Consider the following 15,230-nt stretch of genomic DNA (forward strand, 5'->3'; position numbering starts at 1 on the left):
GCTCAACCATAAGACCTGAGATTTTAATCCGTGTCGATGGAGGATTATTCTCATTGTGTATTTCAAGAGTTTGGTAAACTTCTCTTAAAAAACACTTCATAATCACTACGCCATGTTTGGCTGTGTTCGCAGAAGATGGGAGCCAATCCCGCCGCGCTCAGCTCATCTTGCTACGCAAAGCAAAAACATTTTTCTGTAGCGAAACAACTTTCGTCACAAGCTACGCTGCTTTACGGGAAAAGTACCCACAAAAGTACACCAAAATCTATGATCTTTTTACCTGCTTCCCGCCACGTTCCACTATTTTGTTATGCTAAGGACTGTTTGGTATCACTTGAGTGTTTTATTTTTTGGTTTTCCATTTTTTTTTAAATGATTTGGATACCAAATGGTTCCTAAAAATTTTCATGAGTTATTACATTTTAATTTTATTTTCTTGGGTGCCTTTTTTCTGGTAAATACTAGTCACTATTGAAAATGAAAATTGAGTTAATACATTTTTTTTGTATTTTATACTATAGGATTAGGTTCTTATAATATAGTTTATATAGATATAGTTTTTCCCCCCTCAATAATATATATATATATATATATATATATATCATGACAAGGACAATTAGGATGATACATCTCCTCCGTCTATATGTGATAACAAAGGCAAGAAATCTACCAAATATCTGTTAAAAAACTTACCAAATATATACGATAAGATTTTACACATATACCTAATATGGTATCCTATTTATCCCGTGCAATATTTGCACAAATGCTCACTCATTGCACACTATGCCTATAAATACACATTCAAATATACTTTTGAGGAATGCCTTTTAATTTCATATGAGAAAATGTTGAAGAATTTGGCGATCTTTCTCACCATTCTAATCTTCTCAAGTGCTCATGAAGCGAAAGAGTCTGGAACCAGCATGAACCCTCCTCGTTCAGTTTCTTTAGACTTGTTTCATGTCTTAGAAGCTGATCATTTAAAATACCCTCCATCTGGACCTAACCCTGGTCCTCCTCATCTAACTTCTTCAGACTCGCTTCGAGTCTCAGCAACAGCTGACCCTTTGAAATACCCTCCATCTGGACCTAACCCTAGTCCTTCTCATCTAGCTTCTTCAGACTCGCTTCGAATCTCAGCAACGGCTGACCCTTTGAAATACTCTCCATCTGGACCTAACCCTGGTCCTCCTCATCTAGCCTCTTTAAACTCGCTTCGAGTCTCGGCAACGGCTGGCCCTTTGAAATACCCTCCATCTGGACCTAACCCAGGTCCTCCTCATCTAGCTTCTTCAGACTCGCTTCGAGTCTCATCAACGACTGACCCTTTGAAATACCCTCCATCTGGACCTAACCCTGGTCCTCCTCATCTAGCCTCTTCAGACTCGCTTCGAGTCTCGGCAACGGCTGACCCTTTGAAATACCCTCCATCTGGACCTAACCCAGGTCCTCCTCATCTAGCTTCTTCAGACTCGCTTCGAGTCTCATCAACGACTGACCCTTTGAAATACCCTCCATCTGGACCTAACCCTGGTCCTCCTCATCTAGCCTTTTTAAACTCGCTTTACCCTCCATCTGGACCCAACCCTGGTCCTCCTCATGTAACTTATTTAGACTCGCTTCGAGTCTCAGCAACAATTGATCCTTTGAAATACCCTCCATCTGGACCCAATCCTGGTCCTCCTCATCTAGCCTCTTTAAACTCGTTTCGAGTCTCAGAAGTTGACCCTTTGAAATACCCTCCATCCGGACCTAACCCTGGTCCTCCCCATGCCCTTCATTGACATGGGTCAAGAAATGGTGATATGGGTCGGATCTCTTCCACCTGATCCAATCAGTTTCTCCTTTTATGTTAAAAATAAATAAATTAATAAAATTGAGTTCAAATTATCTCTATTATTCGAAAGAACATTGTTATATCATTTTTGGGTTGGGTTGCTGAATGTTACTCGATACATTCAAATTAATAAAATCGTTTATATTTCTCACAAGTAATTAAAAAGAATAAAAACAGCTCAAATTCTGTTCAGATAAATCAATTATTTATACAAAAGAGGTTATAAGAATCCGTTTTTAATTTCTCCTTCGTCTCTAATTTAAATTAGTATACATTTCCAATCCAAAATTTAAAACCATATTGTAAAGAAAAAGAAATTTAATAAATCAAGAAAATCAAGAACTGATCACCACCACAACACTTGAAAGCTTGTCCTTTAATTTTCGAACCAATTTTGCAAATTAAGCACACTGCATAACTAGCAGGGATGGGAGCAAAAGCCATGAAGGGGCACAAGATGATTGTGTAATATTGTTCTATAAAAATTGTTGGCTATAAAAGGATTATAATATAATTAAAATTTATAGGAATATCATTTCAGTTAATGATATCAATTAAATGAATTATTTTTTAGAATTATATTAAATGACTTTACATGAATTTGAATTTTTGTGTTTAATTTTTTTCCCATCACGGTTATGATAAAAAATGCAAGGTATCATCCAAACCAGATTTTCCTGATCCCTTTTTTTTATTTATTATTTGAAGATTTATAAGAAAGAGAGATAACTTTATAGCAAGCTGTCAAATCTAATTCTATGAAAAATTCAGAAAAAAATCCTAGGTAATTGAATCACTGGATCACCACCTCCTAGATCATTATATCAATTGTTTTTACTAAAAAAAATAATTACCATGATCATTTTATATTTTAATTGTTTTTAAATATAATTTTTGTATTTTTAAAAGTTACAATTTACATCCTACGCTTTACTGTCACGTAGCAATTTACACGCTAAATTATTCTATTATTTAGTTTATTTGACACTCACTAAAAATATAAACAATATCAGCAATAATTTTTTTAAAATATTGGAAAAACAAGTAAATTATAAGATAATAAGAAAAAAAATTTCTTATTTATTTTTAATTAAATTGATTGAGTGAAAAATAAAGGAATAAAAACTCGATCAAATCGAGAATCCAGTTTAATAACCAAGCCTGAAATTTGGAACCCAGCCAAAAAGCCGAGAGAGGAAGACACAATTTCCACGGCACCAGAATTCTCAAATCACAACATCAAAAGCTCATCACCCGTAACGCCACCTGTCCAGGGTGTACCAATGATCTCGAGATATAGATTTACGTAGTCGTCTTATCCCAACCCCAAAACAACTCGCCAATATCTCGCGGGCTGACTTGTCAATCACTTAGTGACCTATTTTGTTATCAAACCCACCCCCATTCTCCCCCTTATTTACAACATCTTGCCATTCCAATCCTGGACCCCGCTTAACAAGCCTGACCATACCAAAATTATCCCTCTCCTAATTAATCGTGTACATGTCAGCATAGAATCATCTCTCTAAGCCCACATTCTGACACGTATCGAACACCCACTAATCCTAGGCAAAACGTGAATAAAATAACAGGCATACCTACCTGCTGTCTTGTCTCATAACATGTCACAAAGCAAGTAACAATGTGGTTAGCTAGTGTTCTTCTTTGATCATCTTCTCTTCTCTGTTAGTTTTTTTTTTGTTTATCATTAATCACCTCTTTTTTTCTTCGTTAATGGATTGATTTAATTAAGCTAGTGGCGGAAATTCTGCAGTTTTTTTAATGGTGAGTGCCTTTCTTTCGCACCATATTCATTGTTGTTGTTGCATGATTATAATAATGTTAATTTAGTTTCTGATAATGACATTAGATTAGTCTTAATGACTGTTCATTTGGAACTTGGCGACCGATTATTTTTTTTGTTTTGGATGTTCTTGCTTGTTGTTTTGAGAAATGGTGAAAGAATAGGGAACCTGTCATCTATGGTTTCAGGGTTGAAACAAAAAAAGCCGAATTTCAGCCACGAGTTTTAGTGTTAGGTTGTGTAGTTAGGAGAATAATTCTTGGTAATTAGTTTGCAGGAGAAGAGGGAAGGGAGCATGGAATCTGTATGTGATTTTTGTGGAGTGGAAAAGGCAGTAGTTTATTGTAAACCAGACTCCGCAAAGCTGTGCGTGCACTGTGATGGATGCGTGCATTCGGCTAACTTTTTGTCGCGGAGGCATCGGCGTTCGCTGCTATGTGATAAGTGCAGTTCACTGCCTGCAGTGGCGCGGTGCTTAGATGAAAAGTTGTCTATTTGTCAAGGATGTGATTGCAGTGCAAATGGATGTTCAAGCTTGGGGCATCAGCTTCGGGTGCTGAATTGTTATACAGGGTGTTATTCCCTGGCTGAGTTTTCGAAGATTTGGTCGTCGGTTCTTGAGGGATCTTCTTCAGGAGGCTTTGATTCAGGATGGGATTCACTCAATTCTGCGCCAATAAATGAGAATTGCATTAGTAGTTGCTTGGAACAAAGGGATAATGAGGGGTCATTCGGCTTGTTTACTGGAAAGTTGAATGAACTAGAATCTTGTTCCAAGCTTGAGCCTTGGAGGGGGCCGCCGAGCATCATCATGCCGAATCCAAATTACATTCCTTGTTGTAGAGATCAGGTGCCTATGTTTCCAGAAGTGACAAATCTGCCGAAGGTAACGTTTCATACCGACAATTTTCGCTGATTGGAACTGCATCATAGATGGTTTTATTACGGCTATTTTTTCCATTATACTAGCCCTTTCCACTAGGTTTTGTAAGCTGCTTAATTCTAAGGAAAAGCTAGTTAAATCTAATACAGATGATCTTTTCAATTCTGAAGCAGGGTTGCTCCATCTTTAAGGATATTGAACTTCCGGATGGTGAAGATCTCTGTGAAGGCCTCAACTTGGACGATATACCATTGGACTTTGAAAACAGTGACGAAATATTTAGTTGTTCAGAAACTCAAAGCAAATATCAGTTTGGGGATGTAGGAAAAGACTGCATGTTAATGGAGAAAAACTTATCAGTTACCGGGTCTAATGGCCCTATCGAGAATACTATAGAGGTTTTTTCTCTATAATTTTCTTCCACAGCTATCTTCAATTTTATGTCTGTTAGTTATTCTTTCCATATCGCATGACTAATCTGAGGTAGTCAGATATTGTTAATTTGCAGCATTATGCGACTACTTGTATTGAAACCAAACCATCGTTGCTGACTGCTACCTTTGTGTTTGCTTTTTTAGGTGTCATCATCGGGACAACTGGAATGTGCTGCTTTCCAATCATCCTGTGTTTCTGGGCCAGCTAGCGCAATGCAGACCATAAGTGGTAATGCTAATTGCAGCATATTTACGAATCCCAGTTGCTGCAAAAACCTCAATCTAGGATTCCCTGCTGTTTCTGGACAAGTTCATTCAAGCATGTCTCTTCCACTATCCAACATAATTGGTGAAAGTAGTGCAGCTGATTATCAAGATTGCGGATTATCACCACTATTTCTGACTGGTGAATCACCATGGGAGTCGCATTTGGATGCTAGCTCGCCACAGGCAAGAGACAAGGCTAAGATGAGATACAATGAAAAGAAGAAGACGCGAACGTATGTGCTTGAACTCGTGCTTCACAAATTTTTGTGGTGTTTACTATAAAAAATTCTGCTTACTTTCAACTCTAAGAGATTTCACTCAATTGTGATGTTTTTGCAGTTTCAGCAAGCAAATCAGATATGCCTCTCGTAAAGCCAGGGCTGATACTCGAAAACGAGTAAAAGGTAGATTTGTTAAAGCTGGGGAAGCATATGATTATGATCCTCTTCTGTCAAGCAACTTCTGAGCCAGATTACCGAATCTTTTATCCCTTTCCTTACAAGAGAATACTGAAAAGTAAATAACAAGGTAATAAACTATCCACTTGCTTAATGTTCATGCATAATTTTCCATGTATGCTATCTGTTTTCCTTCTGGTTTCCAATCAAGCTCATTTATTTTTTGAATGCAATGGCAGATCTTTGGCACTAGTATACCCCTGGATTGTTTGAGTTGGAAAAGTAGATCACATTTCTTGGCAGCAAGTGAACTGCTTCAACCATCATTTTTCTCAAAGATACTTCTACTGGAGATCCTCTCTAGCCTGTCGCCACCACCTCCACCATCTTGCCGTAGGGCAACAGCCTTATTGGCAGTCAATTTTGGCCGTTGTAGATGCATATTATCTCCTAGTTTCTCTATTCAATTTAATAAATTTTGATCCAATTATATATAGTTGTTAGGTTCAAATAAAACCTGAACCTCAATTTATCAGAATAATAAATGTCAATTTCTACTTCTTTTGTTGCTCATGTATTCAATTTGCTGCACATTTGCAGCCCCTAGCTTAAAACACCTTGCTATCTTATTTGTTCATATCCAGAACTCTACAACGAAGTACCTGCAATGGGATGGTTCTTACCATTGTTAGACTCAAGCCATGACTAAAATGATATGAAAGCAAAGATGAATAAAGCAAGCCTGCTGTATGAAGTCCTTGATAAATCATATCTATCTTCTTTGGGATGACAAGTTATCATGCTTTACGGGCTGCAATGTGGACCTTTCTTAGACACTAGCTAGTAGCTACAACATTATCAATCTTGTCTCTTGGACCACTGCCTAGACAACATAAGATGGTGCTCTCTGTGCTGATATAGCTACCACTCATCATCTATCCTTTGTGATGTAATGCCATTTCTTGTCGATAGTGCTGCTATTAACATCGGGTAGAATATGTTGCTTCTGCTTAATGCATTTTGCAACTTGGAATTTTCAAGGAAAATGCCACTTGAATCATTGTAAACAGTTCATTCTTTGTTGTCATGTCTGCTTCTCTTGCGCGAATCAATGGTCGAGACCGTTCCTCTCCAAACCAACAAAAATGGAAGGTGTTTCAGCATCTTCATTACCACAAATAATTATAAAATTCCGGTTGATATTTTCCTGTTTAAAAAAGCTGAGGAAAAATAGATTACTACTGTAATGAAAACTTTGCAGGTAATTAGGCAAATCACTTGCATATGACCATCTTCATAGCTTCATCTTTATTATTCTGAAAGGTCAATCTTTTTACACAGTTTGCTACATGAGAGATTTTCCCTTACCTTTTGATCTAAATGGTTACACACTATTTATAACCAAAAAGAAAAGTACACACACCAGAAAAACATTACTTTGGACAAAAAAGAGGTGATAAAATTAGAAAATTTCCAGAGAAAAAAAAATACATCTTCTGATTTAATTTGATCTCTTTCAGAGGATTTCATGGAGACAATGATTCCAGGGTATCCTCTATTTCATCACCCATTTTTCTGTCTGTGTTTTTCTCCTCTCTTCTTTTTCCAGGATTCCAAGCAGCTGCTATGGTCTCTGTATTTTCTTGGATATATATGGTGGTGCATATAACAGAAATATTGACTGATCAATTTTATCACCCACTTGCAACAATTCTCATATGCACCCAAAACCCTTCAAGTGACAGTTTTGTGTTCTCTCCATCAATAAATCTCAAGAAAAAAAAATCCTTGAACAGCACCAGAAAACTCAAAAAAAGGGAAGAAAAAAGGGACAGAAAAGGTGAAAAAGAGAAGCAGAATCAAAGAAACAAAAAGGGCATTTTAAGTGATCCAGAGCTCTTCAATTCTTTTCAAGATTAGAATTGCACTGCCTTCTTTCTCTCCAACTCACAATAGTTGGAAGCAACACCTCAGTTGAAGCCCCTATGAGATATCTTTGTGTAAGATTTTGGCATGTGTTGCATAGCATGCATCTAACATGCCTTTGAGCTAGGAAATTTGCTCCATGCACCCATTTGTCACATTTTGGACATAAAAATGCATCATCTGCTTGACAATATAATGATGCCCTTGATCCACACAACTCACAACAAACCAATCTTGAGGTTGCCTTAGATGAAACCACCTCTTCGCCACAAGAACCGCCTTGGTTATTTATCTCCTGATGAATACCCCTACACATTTTCAGAATCTCTCTCAAAATGGAATGGACAAAAAGAAAGATGGAAGAGGGCCATTTATTTAGTAATAATGTTCACCTTCATTTCCATGGAAGCAAAATTGTGTCCTAGAATTTTAGCATATGACACGAATGCCACTACTCGACAAAATGGTCACCATTTTTCCCTTTCTCAATGTCCTATCCTTCCCATCGGAAGTTTCTGTCACTTTTACGCCTTGCTCAGAAACTTGTGGTTGAGAAAAATAGTCTGAGAAAAGAAACTTGAGGTGGGTTCGATTCAATGCACCAAGGGGTCTATTTTTGTGATTAAAAACTAGAGAAAATTGTGACTCCACTTGAAATGATTGAAACTGAAAAGAGTACTAAACAAGATTAAGTAAGTTACAAGCTTTATGAGATCCTTGAAGGCAATTTATGAACCATGATCTATGTTGTTGAGTGGTTACCAGGTCCATTTTTTGTTACTAAAGAAGGGTTTTGCATGGCCAGGAATTAAAGCCTCCTTGGAGGTGGGAACCTACCATCGATCATACATGCAAGTTCCTTGCATGTACAGAGGGCTCAAATTGATTTGTCTAGTTTTACTCTTGGGTCGACAGGCATTTGGTCCTTCTACTAAGTTTTATCTTAGTTTGGTCCCTTACTTTCACTTATCTTGATGTGTCAATCTTCAGCTCTTTGTTTGTAGTTAATTATTTGGTCCTTCTATCACTGACAACGTTAAATCACACCATTAAAAGCAACCAGGATGCAAACTCGCAACATCTACTCTGATATTTGAGTTTCAAATACATTTCATACGACATAATCACATGATTATCATGTAAACTGGCAACATCCATTGATGATTATTATGTAAACTCACAACATTCACTCTGATATTTGAGTTTCAAATACATTCATTATACGACACAAATTTTGTACGATCATTATGTAAACTCGTAGCATCTGCTATGCCACAACCATGACTGAAACAACGATTTAAATCCATACAAAACGGTATGATTTAATGCGAGATGAAACTAAAACAAAACAAAGAGTAAGTAGGACAACATTAAGACAAATAAAAGTAAAGAGACTTAACTGATACAAAATTGAGAATGGAGGGACCAAATCAACCCCCTTAAACCTTCCTCTTTTCGTATGGTACCATTTGTTTTCAGACCATAATTCACTGCTGGTTTGCGTGGAGAGCTGTGTCTGGATCGGATGTCCATGTCCACAATTTTGTTTAAGGGTTCATGTATTTGTCCATTTGACTGGTTGAAACGTGAAAGCTTCAAGTTCTTATTTACGCCGTCCAAACTCCAAAATCGAAGAAATGGAGAAAATCGAAAACTACTTATTTTTGGCACAATCAAAGATTTTTTTTGTTATTGTTTTATGAAAAAAAAAACACTAACATTTCTTTTTTTTGTTAAAAATAAGAAGATAACTCAACTGGCCAGATTTTGAGTTCAAATTCTTTTAAAACTATTATAGATTTACATGGTTATTAACTTTAAAGCTTGTGGAATTAATCAATGTGTGTGCAAGTTGACTCGAACATTTATATTAATAAAAAAATAATCTTTTAATTTTTAAAAAATAAAAAAACATATCTTTTTATATTCACTACCATCGTTCTTTAGCTAAAAAATATAATCAAATAAAGCAAAAACATTTTTTTATTTTTATAATGGCCAACAACAAATCCAAAACCAAACCCATGCTTAGGGTTGTGTGCCACAAATGTTTTTTGTGATTACGAGGATGCCAAGTACTATGATTAAAATATGTTATCTAACCGACCTTAAAGCAAGAAAATAGAAAGTTAACATGTGTCATGTGCTCCAAGATGGGAACTTTTTCAAGGTTTTCACATCAAGCTTTCTCTGGTCTTCCATGGAGTCCTCCTTGCTAGATGCTGCTCTTGTTGTGTGCTTGTGTTTTTTCCTTGTCCATTAATCTTAAATAAACCCAACCCATCACACGTTTTGTGGCTGGTAATTACTCACTTGAATTATTTAAACTTAATTAAAAAAATTCCTAATCACCCAAAAAAAGAATTAATCTGCTTGCGTAAAAGGAGAGAGTTGAAATTAAGGGAATGAAGGGGAGGTTGGCCTCTCATTGATGTGGATTAATACCTAAACATATATTTTTCACTCCCTATATATCTCTTATAGTAGGTGAGCATTAGCCTGCATGTCTACGTTATCCTGACGGGATTTAAATTATTTTTTTTTAAAAAAAATGTATAGACCTTGGAAAAATATTTTTACATTGTAATTAAACTTGAAATTATCTTCTATTGATATATCTCTTATTTATTTTAGCAACCATGGTGTTTTTAACTAGAATAATTGTTTTTGTTTTTTTAAAAATATATATTAATTTTTAAATTAAATATTTTTTTATTAAAATTTAAATAAAAATTTATAATAATAATAATTAAAAATCATATCAAAACTAAAGAATAAATAAATACGATAATTTCTTTTTTTTGAAGTGTAAATAAAAAAACCGAAGAAGAAGAAAAAGCCAGCAAAAACTAGGCCCAATGTCTAGCCCATCATCAACAGGGCAGCTGAGCCCGCATGTCTAACCTGCATTTTTTATTAAAAAAAGAAAAAGACATGTCGTCGATCGTAGAAGCTAGACTCCTCGACGATTCCTGCATAAAATGTTATCAGAACCAGGACAAATTTTGCAGAATTTTCCAGTTTCAGAACCCGGAGAAATATATGAAATAAGCAAAAAAATGCTGCATATATAACAAGTCGAATGACCTATCTTCAGATTTTCATAAGCAGGGTTACTTAGTGAAAAGTAATCTGTAGACATTAAATCTTTCTAGTCTTTTGATTTTGAGATTCCATGTATGTTTTCCTCTTCTTACAATTGCATTCGTTTGGAAAATTCAGTCTCTGGAATAGTCCAGACAGATGGACTTGGCCAAATTGAAACTGATACACCTGAAACATTTTACCGAGGTAGATTTCGATACGATGGCCAGATAAATTCTTTTCTCACAAACTCCTCACTTAGCCAACCATATGATGGGTTGTGTTTCCAAAAAGTCCCTGACGAGAATTGTCCACCTGCTTCACATTTAGATGCTCCTTGTGAGCAACATATTATCACCAGTTCTAAGTGTTAGAAAGGTCAATCCTCAACTCATCATGATTTAGATCAAATGGAACGTATGACAATCTTCCTGTCCACGTTTATATTCTGATATAAATGAAAACAAACTGAGCCCCGCTTCTGCGATGCTGATTTCAGACATTAGAGTACTAAAACATGAACTTGGTGTAGTTTCATTTTTGAAATAATTTTTGGAATTTCTGTCATTATTCCTCGTTGAGGTTTCAAAGTGGCTCTTTGTTATGTTATTAATGAATGTATCTGATAATTCTGATGATTTATTGATTCTTTGTATGTCTTTTTTGAGTTGGTGAATCCTTGTATGCTGACAGCTTCCTCTCTTCTCATTGCCCTCTTCTGATGATTTAAGTTGGTTGGAATGCTTGATTCAGAGGGACATTTACTGCCAGCCAAAGTTTCCAGCCCCTGATTTTGATGCAAGGATATGCCATAACATAAACGAGAGAGTGACATGACTACAGAGGAGAGTCAAAGTTTGATAGTAATTTACATGGTGCTAAAGTGTTCTTTCTGTTAGTATGTTACTTCCAGAAACTTGGTGAGTTTTAAATCGAATTTCGTCCACAGTATGTCCCATTTTTTAGTATGTTATCGAGATTTGCTTCTCGTGTCTTAGCTTCCTGATGTTCCATCTTTGGTTAAAGCCCATGTTTTCATTCTTGGAGTACGATGTTCAGGTCAATTTTTTTTTACACGGTTGGTTCAGCTATCGATAGGCTCTGCCTTTGTTTTTTAATAATCAGCTATTGGAAAACCTTAATCCAGAACATCGAGCTGGTATTCAGTGAGCCAACATGGACTCGGAGGTCAGTGATTTCGATGGATTTCCGGAATATCCATATATAGTTTTCGTCCGTCTCGTCTGTTTAAAAGGGGCATAGACAAAGGCCGATTTTGTTTTGGGACTGCAACAAATTTCCAGATTTGGTCCGATCCACGACCTATTCTCAGTTGGGGAATCTTCCTGCGACTAAGTTATTTGTCTGGCCAGTCGCTTCTCTGTGAGTTCTTGGGAAAGAGTCTCATCTGGGAATTAGTAAAAAGCAGAACCAAAGAGGGTTTGGCAGGTCTATGGTGGCCGACGTTATTGGAGGATGTCACATAATTCGTGCGTTCTGCTTTCAAAGGGCTTTCTTTAATTAGTTCTATTCCACCGCCGGTCCTATCACTATAAGTAGTAAACACGAATTCCTTTATTCAATTTAGTTCTCCTCCCTAACGTGCCGATCCAGGATACTCCGAAGGGCGATAGGTCAGTCCATTGAGGGAGGCGGAAAAGGCCCATTTGGCACTCTTTGTGCCCGAACTATCTGAATGATGTTTTTTGTACCATTCTGTTAAGTGGTACAGTTAATACCATGAAGATCGTGGTCGAATAAGGTCCCAACACAGTTGGTACCGTGGTCATATCAGTTGCCGTTACTTTGGCAGTGATTACAGCCATTCTTTGTGGTTTCTTATTTTGGAAAAAGCGAAAGACAAAGAGAGTTGGTGACATAGTTCATCATTCTAGACATGATGACAGCCAACCATGTAGCCGTGAGTTTCTAAATCTTTTACATATATTGCAATGAAGATAACCAAGTGCTATGTACAGGCATCGTACAGAAAACTAGAGAAGACATGATTGAAGATTAACACACCCAGGTGTTGAGCCAGGATATAAGGTTTGGGGGCCAAATTAAAAAACAATTTCTAAGAAGGGTCAAAAGTTAAAATTTACTGATTTTAAGGCCAAAATTTAAAATTATCCAAAGGGGGAGGCAGGGGAAAAAACTTTTTTGCAGGGGCCGGCCCCCCTGCCAACCACCCCCTGAACACACCGGCCTGTTAGCATTATAGCATTAGCATTTCTAATGTGATGCCCTGCAGAGGGAATTTAAGATATTACGGAGTCAGAATAATTTTTTCTTTTTAACTATTTGTTGATCAGCTGGTGCTGATGAAGAAGGTTATACTACCATAGATTCACTTTCAATTGGACTAAATACACTCAGGGAAGCAACTGGAAATTTCTGTGATGAATATAAGCTTGGACAAGCTGGCTTCGGTCCAGTTTACAAGGTATCCTTTCTTCAGTACATTTGATGCATGCCAAACATTTACCTACATTTTACTGAATGATACTGCTTGAAATACTTTCAGGGAAAACTACGTAACGGAACGGAAATTGCTGTAAAAAGGCTTTCAAGCAGCTCAAGACAGGGTTTAGAAGAGCTCAAAACAGAAGTACTGTTGGTTGCTAAACTGCTCCATCGGAACCTGGTACGGCTGTTGGGTTTCTGCTTAGAAGAAGAAGAGAAGCTACTTGTCTATGAGTACCTGTCTAATGGGAGCTTGGACAAAGTCTTATTCGGTATTGCTCTTCTCCAATCATTTATTGTTATCGGTCCTGTCTATGCTAAGCAAGTGCATTGCCATTATTTCAGAGATATCTCTGTCAAACTTAACATTTAGGACAAAAAAAATCAGAATAATGCTTTCACCGAACCGTAATATAGCTTCAGATAACTACTTCCAAAATGGGATTTCTTTTCTTTCTCCTAGAACGATCTAAACAGAACTTGATATCTCAACACTGTCTATGCTAATGATGATTCCGATTTTGGGTGAGGTAGATCAAAATAAACGGTGTAGTCTGGAATGGGAGAGACGACACGAAATCATCATTGGAATTGCGCGAGGACTACTTTACCTGCACGAAGACTCTCAGCTCAGGATTATTCATCGAGATTTGAAAGCTAGTAATATCCTGTTAGATGAATCTATGCAACCTAAAATCTCTGATTTTGGGCTGGCCAGGCTTTTCTCGGGAAGTCAAACTCAAGGCAATACCAATCGAATTGCTGGCACATAGTAAGTGCTAAACTCTTGATTCTATTTCAACTTTCTGATGAAAGCTTCTATGATATGTGACTGTTATATTCTTTGGCCTTAAATGGAAGACTTACTTTCTGTTTCTGACTTCACTGAAATGAAAGTGGTTACATGGCACCGGAGTATGCTAAAAAGGGGCACTTTTCAACTAAATCCGATGTCTACAGCTTTGGTATTCTTGTTTTGGAGATTGTCACGGGTCAAAAGATCTCTAGTTTCCGCCACACAATAAATCTTCAAAGCTGTGTAAGTACGCTGGTGAATTGTTTTCTCTTGCGTAAGAAAAATGTAGCTGCCATTATTGGGCAAAACTTGAGTGTTTTAATTTGTTCCAGGCATGGCAACACTGGACTAATGGAACAGCTTTAGAGTTGGTGGATCCTACATTAGGTGGCCAATGGCCAGAAAATGAAATTTTGAATTGCATCCACATAGGGTTGCTATGTGTTCAAGAAGCTTTCGCTGATAGACCTACAATGTCACAAATTGTCATGATGCTGGATGGTTACACTATGACCTCTCCCGCGCCATCACGGCCAGGATTTTACGTGTCAAAGGCAAATTCTGGATCAGCTTCAGGAACAGATGATTCTGGTTCATCTCCGTTGCCAGTGTCATTACAACAATCTGTGAATTATGTTTCGATCACTGACTTATACCCTCGGTAGTGATGTGAAATTTTTATATGGAGACCTAATTTCTAGTTCAGCAATTGGGTCCGCATGACTGGCACACAAGTTATGTTTGTGCTAGTTGACAGCTGAAAATAGAGAATCCATGCTCCTGTGAGGTGATATTTATATGGAAACTAGTTTTGTTTGGTTTTACAGTTGACTGGAAATTTAAGCAAGTTGTAGAAATTTTGATATGCTGGCCTGATAAATTCTTTTCTCACAAACTCCTCTCGTAGCCAACTATATGATGGGCTGTGTTTCCAAAAATTCCTCTGCAAGCACTGTCCACCTGCTTCACATTTAGATTCTTCTTGATGAGTGAAATATTATCACCGAGGTCAATCCTCAACTCATCATGGTTTAGATCAAATGGAAATATATGGCGAGCTTCCTTTCTATGTTCACATTCCATGCATTCTCTTTCACACCGAGGCAGGCAAATATTGCTCTCCATTTTAAGATGAAAGTAGATTCAAGGAAAACACCCAACAAGGAGAATAAGTTTCTTTCTGATATAAATTAAAAAAAAAGAGCCCCATTTCTATGGTGATGATTTTCAGACATCAGTGCATCACTGGTAGAAAAACTTGGTAGAGAATTTGTTTTTGGAATTTCTAGTACATGAATTCCTGTCATTATTACTTGTTAAGCACAATGGTTT

General features: G+C 37.0%; 3 protein-coding genes across 3 annotated transcripts; all 3 read left to right on the forward strand.

Moving 5' to 3' along the window:
- Nucleotides 1-848: 848 nt before the first annotated feature.
- On the forward strand, nucleotides 849-1,787 carry LOC133673271 (vegetative cell wall protein gp1-like). The gene has a single exon (XM_062094015.1). The coding sequence runs from the start codon at nucleotides 849-851 to the stop codon at nucleotides 1,785-1,787; it is 939 nt and encodes a 312-aa protein (XP_061949999.1).
- A 1,689-nt stretch (nucleotides 1,788-3,476) lies between these two features.
- Nucleotides 3,477-6,199, forward strand: LOC133672333 (putative zinc finger protein CONSTANS-LIKE 11). The gene is made up of 6 exons (XM_062092716.1): nucleotides 3,477-3,625; nucleotides 3,915-4,530; nucleotides 4,701-4,925; nucleotides 5,106-5,461; nucleotides 5,568-5,756; nucleotides 5,866-6,199. The coding sequence occupies exons 2-5, from the start codon at nucleotides 3,940-3,942 to the stop codon at nucleotides 5,692-5,694; spliced, it is 1,299 nt and encodes a 432-aa protein (XP_061948700.1). The 5' UTR covers nucleotides 3,477-3,625; nucleotides 3,915-3,939; the 3' UTR covers nucleotides 5,695-5,756; nucleotides 5,866-6,199.
- A 5,613-nt stretch (nucleotides 6,200-11,812) lies between these two features.
- On the forward strand, nucleotides 11,813-14,763 carry LOC133673272 (cysteine-rich receptor-like protein kinase 10). The gene is made up of 7 exons (XM_062094016.1): nucleotides 11,813-11,824; nucleotides 11,941-12,019; nucleotides 12,952-13,082; nucleotides 13,164-13,427; nucleotides 13,633-13,874; nucleotides 14,000-14,141; nucleotides 14,231-14,763. Exons 1-7 carry the CDS (start codon nucleotides 11,813-11,815, stop codon nucleotides 14,561-14,563), a joined length of 1,203 nt encoding a protein of 400 aa, XP_061950000.1. The 3' UTR covers nucleotides 14,564-14,763.
- Nucleotides 14,764-15,230: the final 467 nt, after the last annotated feature.

Source organism: Populus nigra, chromosome 14 (assembly GCF_951802175.1).
Source record: "Populus nigra chromosome 14, ddPopNigr1.1, whole genome shotgun sequence".
Lineage (NCBI taxonomy): Eukaryota > Viridiplantae > Streptophyta > Magnoliopsida > Malpighiales > Salicaceae > Populus > Populus nigra.

Excerpts from the sequence above, each read along its gene's own strand:
- LOC133672333 (XM_062092716.1), top strand. The coding sequence starts at position 3,940 with ATGGAATCTGTATGTGATTTTTGTGGAGTGGAAAAGGCAGTAGTTTAT. Across the intron at positions 4,531-4,700 it reads AAGTGACAAATCTGCCGAAG|GGTTGCTCCATCTTTAAGGA; the intron begins GTAACGTTTCAT and ends ATTCTGAAGCAG. Across the intron at positions 4,926-5,105 it reads CTATCGAGAATACTATAGAG|GTGTCATCATCGGGACAACT; the intron begins GTTTTTTCTCTA and ends TTGCTTTTTTAG.
- LOC133673271 (XM_062094015.1), top strand. The coding sequence starts at position 849 with ATGTTGAAGAATTTGGCGATCTTTCTCACCATTCTAATCTTCTCAAGT.
- LOC133673272 (XM_062094016.1), top strand. Across the intron at positions 13,083-13,163 it reads GCTTCGGTCCAGTTTACAAG|GGAAAACTACGTAACGGAAC; the intron begins GTATCCTTTCTT and ends AAATACTTTCAG. Across the intron at positions 14,142-14,230 it reads CAATAAATCTTCAAAGCTGT|GCATGGCAACACTGGACTAA; the intron begins GTAAGTACGCTG and ends AATTTGTTCCAG.